A 7,314-nucleotide genomic window follows, 5' to 3' on the forward strand; every position below is an offset into this window, starting at 1 on the left:
AATATACATGTCTTTTCATTTTTTTAGCATTAATTCAAAAAACAATATCTCTTCACTGTCAAGTAGGCTAATTAAATTTAAAAAAAAATAAAAATTGATATTTATTGGTGTTTAGTGAATTTTTTAATAAGTTCTCTTAAAATATTTATAATAAATTTTACACATAAAGAAATGGAATGAAGTATCTAAAATATTGATGGTAATTAAAAGTTTAGATAAAACTGCGATACCAAAAGACACAAAAATAATTTCAAAAGTTTTATTTTTTGGATAATTTTTATTCTTATTTAGCATTTTTTTTTTACTTTTTTACTTATACTTTAATTTTTTAAAATTTTTACGGGGCGGGTAAACCCGTTTCCCGATCGGGGCGGGAACAGGGGTACCCCAAAAAAACCCGGTCGGGGTCGGGAAATGATTTTCGGGTCGAGGTCGGAGTATGCAAAAACCCGCCCCGCCCCGTTGCCATTCCTAATATGGGTCACTAAATGTATATTGGGTTCAGGCGGTGCGGACTCCATGGATACTCTCCAACAAATTGGGCCTACGCGCGCACGGGAAAACCTCAGGCCGATCAAACTCCCAACATCACCATGTTCGAAACTATACAGGACTTTTGTACCTCTTGCATTGGCTTCTTCCTAGTTTGCAAACCATTACTGGGAAAGTGTATAAGATAAGAAAATTTTCCTGATGAAATATTTAGGCGACCATACGTTGTGACAAAGTCTCGTGAATATTGGGCATAGGAATCATTGTTGTAGTTGGATAGAGTCATAGACCCAAGGTGGTAGGTGCAGTAACCATATCTGATTGATCTTTCAATTTGTAACCAGATTTTTTACTGGTTACGAAAGGATTTCGAAACTGCAAAACGAGTTGAAGAGGTACGTGCCTCTTCGGGTCTAGAGCAGTTGGAAGAAGATCATACACGTTTGGAGAAGGCACCATCAGAGCCCAGCAAATCCTGATGGCTCTCAATGATGTCAAAAGACCAAATAAAGCTTTTGACTGAGATCAAAACGTAGGTCCCAACCTTTTCTCGTTTTGCTTTTGCAATTCAAACCATTTTCCTTGCTTCACTTTATTTCAAAATCATTGCACTGAAACACAGCTTAGTTTTTTCACAGGTTTAAACGCCCAATCTTTGCGATAGTATAGTTTATGATCTTTTCCGTGTTAGAGTGTCTTTTTGTTTCCAGTTTGATTATGCTAGCTCACTCCACCCGGGGGCGATGGGTGTATTCATAACAGACAGGAAAGAAAAAGCATGATACCATAAAACCAATTAGTCGCTTGCTCACATGCAACACTAAAGATTAAGTAAACATGTTCCAACCTCCCCCTCCAAACACACTCACCCTCACCCTCTACTCACCTTCTCCCTTCAAACATAAAGGTTAATGTTTACGAAAAATGTTCCATTAGGGCTTCCTTTTATCTTGGTTTCGTTCTCTCCTCTGGATGCCGGGTGGATTCTCTGATAAGAGCTAACTTGGTTGGATATGTATGCCCTTGGTCCTGTCCAACAGTCTTGCGCCTTGCATTCATATTGTAACTAACTTCTTGCTAGACGTCTCCGGTGAACTGCAGAGTCCATGTGCTTATCTAATTGCTTTCTATGATATTTCTGGATAATTTCCAGTGCAGGATTGGGCTGACACGCTTCTCAGAACGTATGTGGGCTGGGGAGAGAAACAGCGATACAAAACAAGAGTGGTGGTGATGTCCTTGGGAGAAGAAGCTGGGATTATGTCAGTGATGCTTGAAATGGAAGGTTGACGTGCCTATGGGTATTTTTCTGGAGAGAAAGGAACACACCTCCTCTTGCGACAATCTCCTTTGAATGAAAAAGGTCTACCGCAGGTAACTTCACCAAGCTATCCCGTTTCCTTTCCTTTTCTGTTTCATTTGTACCTGGAAGTCTAAAACGAAAGCTGGAAGTTTTCGGAGTAATACGTTTGACATGTTGAGGAGGAAATAATGGCTTGTTCTATTCTGGAAGTTTTTCGGTCGGCTTCTATTCTGAAAGTTGCCATAAAAAGTGAGACAATAAAGTGGTAAGTGGTAACAGATGGATCTAATTGGGCAAACAACTTGATGGTCGTCTGTGAGGAATTTGGTCTATGTAGTTTGCTGGTGTTCTATGTTTATGTTTCATCAAGAACTCGAGCTTGGTTCAAGTCCTATACGAGCCACACACACACAAATATACTCCTATATGCTAGCCGAGCGATGACTACTCAAGCATCGATTCGTTTTCTAAACGAGCCAAAAATTTCTATTTGAGCTCGGCTCATTTACCGAGTCCTTGATGAGCCGAGCCTCGAACGGCTTGCAAATGATTTCATTTGCAAGCCTACTTTGGAATAGTCGAATGACTTGAATCATTAAGCTCGATCTGAAATACTGGTTGGTAGTTATCGTTTCATTTTCTTACGATTACTAAAAAGTATGTTCGGGGCTTCAGCCAGACCTGAATACTTCTTCAGACGCATGTAATCCACTTCACTTGCGCACATGAGAAATTTCAAGAAACAACTCAAAATCGTACTTCTACTTTTAGTTAGAATTCTAATCCCAAATGAGAATTCTGGTGTGAAAAGAGAAACCCATATATATAGTGCTCTGGAAAATGTTGTTTCTTAGATATAATGGAAGCCCGCGAAAGCCCTTCTCGGCCCCTTTTTTTGCCAATTTCATGGAGATTCCCTTAAAATCACGTTTTGAACACATTGAACGACTCGGATCATCAAAATTTGAAGCGTAAATCACGATCCTCTACTTCTCTTTTCTCTTTTGTTTTTTCTTTCTGTTGTTGTAAACCTCTACTCCTCTTTTCGAAACTTTGTCAATTTGATGCCCAGAATGTGGCCTTAAAAAGGGTACTTTATAGTGTATCCATACAGAGGGAGAGGAGCCAATTGAGTAGGATATATGTGTGTTTGCGATATCGGGCTCCCTTTGCTTGGGGTACTTCAATGCACTTTCGGCCTAGTGCTCCAATTTTCAATCCGTTTGCAACTTCTCAAACCCAACAAAATAAATAACTTTGTTGCGCCTTAAGGTCGTCTTCATGAGGAACAGAATTTAGGCCTTTCGGGCCTCTGCAGTGTTTCTTATTCAACCTTATGAAGGCCAGCAAATGGGCGTTTTCGGGTTGCAAATATCAAAGGGTTTTCTGGGCCGATAACTAGCATAAAGGTTAGATATTAGGCGCTAGGCGCGTACTCCATCGAAAATTCCAATTCTGCCCAATTCTTGGGGTCTAGAACTAGCTAGCAATTTTTCAATCTAGCACTTACAGATATCTAGTAGACCTTTTTTTTTTTTGCGTGATCTTCGATTCAGCCAATTTGTACAAAATGAGCTGCTCTAATCATCAAAGTAGCACTCGAAAGGTGGGTAACTTGTTAGTAGTAAACGAGCCAAGCTCGAGCCGGCTCATTTACTAAATGAGCCAAAAATTCGAGCTCGAGCCCCTTAACGAGCCGAGCCCTTTTCGGGCCAAGCTAAGTCATTTACTAAACGATCCTCCTTAATCGAGCCGAGCCACTCTTAACAAGCCGAGTTTTTATCGAAAAAGCCAAGCTCGCGAGCTGCTCGATTCGTTTACAGCCTTACTTGTTACCCATTCCGAAGAGGCAGGTGGACAAATCAATACTCTCGAACCGGACTAATGAGAGGAAAAAAAAAACTCTTGGGCCTGCTAAATATACTCCATCTGTCCCAATTCTTTAGTCCTTTTCGGGAGTCTATACCATTTTTCAATGGATTATATCTTGCAATCTATAATCTTGTAGGTGATTTTGATAACATCGTTTAAAAGAGCTCATTGAGTTCTATCAAACAGGATCCATATTGCATATAAATAGTATTACCAACTAAAAGTTATAAGTAGTTTTTTGTTTTTTTCTGTTGGGATAAGACGAGAGACAAAAGAATAGGGACAGAGGGAGTAACATTTAAACTTTAGCACACTAATACTAACATATGCATTTAACATCATTCATTAATACAACTACACACATAAAACTAGTGGTGCATAGCATACAAATATTGCGTTAATTCGTATACACATACGCATATTGTGTCAAAGAACCAAATACGTACAATTAACGTACAATACCACTTGTGCTTCCTTGCACATTTATATAATGCAGGCCAAGAACTTGTGGAAGAGTTTCTCAAAAACAAGCATTTCCTCACGAGGCAAAGCCACCAACACATTCACTCTGCCGTTGCCGCCGCCGCCGGCCCGTTCGTCGTCATCCTCGTCCTCGATGTCGGGAAACAACACAATGATGTCTTTCCTGTGGTGAGCGACGGGGCAACTGTACCTCGGCTTGCCCCAGGGGTACTCCACTTGGGCGAACCCTAGTCTCCACCACGACGACACGAGGAACTCCCCGTGCGGAAACCCTTTGTGCAGCTCTCCCCAGTCGATCGCGGACCTTGCGTACTCGTCCGTCATCCTTGACGTCCCTTCCGAGACAATCTCTACTAGCGTCGAGAGAGGCGACTCTTCGAGTTGCTTACAAGTCGCGGTCGCACACGTGGTCAGCACCGCGTTTCCGGTGTACGACTGGGGCAGCGGCGGGTCCAACCTGGGACGGATATCAACCGCATAGAGAACAGTAGACGACCTGTCGGGGTTTTGACTCGTTTCGCGCGACGATAAGGCCTTGCAACGCCACACGTGCGCCGTCACGACGTTGAAACTCGTGATCCTTACTTCTGCTTGGTTGCCGGTAGCAATGCCGGATTTAGCATGGTTCTTTAGGGAAGAAACTTCGCCGGAAGTCAGGCGGAAGATTTTGAGATCGAGATCAGGGTCCTGGGGAGAATCGAAGACCGAAGGAATGGTTTGGTCGGGGATAGAGCCGGGGGTGGGGATTTCCAGCTCGAGGAGCTCGGGGTGGGGGAAGGTGACTCGAGGCGGAGATCGGGCGGCTAAGAGATGGCGGTCGTTGCATGGGGTGATGGCCAGGTAGGGTTTGTCAGCTGATTGGGAGGCTAGGTTTTCCAGGAAGATTTTGATGCTTATGCCGTCTAATGTTGTGTGGTTGTTAGATAATCCTATTGCAAAGCCACCACATTTGAATGATGTCACCTGTCAAAAAGGATTGCAAAAGAGAAAAGGTTAAAAAAAAAAAATTTAGATAATTTGCAGCTATTATACATGTCAGCTTGTGCGCGCTTACTAATCTCGGAAGAACCCATTTCAATGTTCACTGGCACAAGGCCCTTTAAAGTCACCAAAGGTCTGTATGAATTGACATTGACTCTCAAAGTAGACAACAACTAAAAGATTCTAAACCTTAGACCTAAGAGTGAGCAAACTTGTAGATTTGCTCTTGGCCAACAACAAAAATTCAGAATACCGACGTATGGGGTGCGGGCACTTTGCAATCATAATTTTGGAAAATATTTCCATGGGTACGTAGAGCACAACCAAATAAGCTTATACATTTTCCGCTATGCATAAAAAATTCCGAACACAAGCCCAAAAATCGCAATATTCAACACATGAAAGTGTAATTTCTGAAGGTTATTAAGCAAGCTTAGACACATTTAGAGTAAATTCTAATGAAATTTTTTTAGGAGCTAATTGAAAAGAAGCAGAAAACTAGGGGTAATGGTGACAATATCAAAAATAGTTCCTTTTGGGGGTTGATGCTATTTTTCAATTAATTATATCTCATACTTTATAAATGTTTTACGTGATTTAAAAAACGTTGTCTTATAAAACGAATCGAGATCTGGCGGCTCAGAGGTACACAGCACTTCACTGCACAGCACTAACCCGAAATCCCTTTTAAATGGGGGCGGAGAGAGTAGAAGTCAGGTCTATTTTTTTTTCCTAATTTGGAAATGGTGTGTTGAGATGAGCATGCTCTGTCTAATGAAAATGGAAAGTTCATTTTCATAAAAAAATTCTTGCTATTCCATGTACACTATTCTATACCTGGACAATGCAGAGTGGCAGATTCCCATCTGTTCCCAATTCATCCACGCTACTGCCTTGCGCAATAAGTTGTCGAAAAGCCGGGTTAGGATAAACCAAATCCCCAATCTCCTCCAATGTGCACTCACTACTCGCCACCACAAACCCAACCCCGCTCCCGTCACAATCGATCTCCAACCGCCCGCCCCCGCCGCCGTCACTCAGCCTCAGCCTCCCCGCCAAGAAGTCGTACGCCACCAGCACCCTGCTCAGCCCGCTCTTTATCCTCTCCGTCACCGCGCCAGGAGGATAGTCCTCGCGGGCACGGAAGAAATGAACCGTTTGGAAGTGGAAGTTTAGGACCTGGTCTATGTTGGACAGGTAGAGGGATTTCCTCTCGGTTTGCTCGGATGGGAAAACAAGGCATTTTTCTTGGAGTGTGACCTTGAGGTCTCTTGGGGGCTCTTGGAATTGGTGTGGGGTTCCCATCTTCTTTTGGCAAGTAGAGTAAGTGCTTAATCGTGCTTTGGTTGGCTTTTTTTTTGTGATGAAATTATGGTGGCCTTGGAGTTCAGTACTTCTTGGGTCTTAATTTATAGAGGAATGGGATTAGGTTTGATGACAAGAACGTACTCCATGGATGTTGTTTGCTTTATAGCTGTCGGTTTCCTAAGGATTTTTTTTTTTTCCTCACCTTCTAAGCCTTTTCAATAGCATTGCACCAACGTAGTGCCTCCGATTTTGAGCCCTCTATAATCTATATTCGTTATTTGAACCGTTCGGTTTTTTACGGGAATGTTGGGTAGATCAGCCGTGCGAAAAAATCAAATTGATGTGATATAGGTAGAGGTACGGTCGGATACCATTTAGTTTACAAAAATGGACGATAGTACTCTGTATGATTCTGGTGAAAGGTCATGGGTTATTGCTGGTACTTCGTATTCCGTATGATTCAAGTAATCGGACGTTGGTAGCCAGGTGTCTCTGTGTGATTTTAGGTGAAATTTTAGGTGAAAGGTCATGGATTATTTTGAAGTTTTTCCTTAAGTGAATGACGGTAATGCATGTTAGTTCTATATTTTATTAAGTGTGGCTCACATAACTTGTCATCTTATTATTGTATTTATGTATTTTATTTATTAAAACTTGGATATTAGATTTAAGTTAATTATCCATGTAATGGTACCTTTATGAATAATTGCCTAATACTTTCTTGATGGAAGGAAGTCTAAAGGTGTGACTCATGGTGAAGAGTCGCGAGGTGTGACTATTGGAAAGGATGTGACTATTGATGAAGAGTCACATAATAGGTTGTGACTATTGTCCCTGTCTATCTATATAAAAGCCTGTGATTACCATCAAGTTAG

General features: G+C 41.8%; 1 protein-coding gene across 1 annotated transcript; it reads right to left on the reverse strand.

Annotated features, from left to right (window-relative positions):
- Positions 1-3,971: 3,971 nt before the first annotated feature.
- LOC131301072 (acyltransferase GLAUCE-like) lies at positions 3,972-6,513 on the reverse strand. The gene is made up of 2 exons (XM_058327196.1): positions 5,969-6,513; positions 3,972-5,113 (listed from the first exon to the last, which is right to left on the reverse strand). The coding sequence occupies exons 1-2, from the start codon at positions 6,434-6,436 to the stop codon at positions 4,151-4,153; spliced, it is 1,431 nt and encodes a 476-aa protein (XP_058183179.1). The 5' UTR covers positions 6,437-6,513; the 3' UTR covers positions 3,972-4,150.
- Positions 6,514-7,314: the final 801 nt, after the last annotated feature.

This window comes from Rhododendron vialii, chromosome 9a (assembly GCF_030253575.1).
Source record: "Rhododendron vialii isolate Sample 1 chromosome 9a, ASM3025357v1".
Lineage (NCBI taxonomy): Eukaryota > Viridiplantae > Streptophyta > Magnoliopsida > Ericales > Ericaceae > Rhododendron > Rhododendron vialii.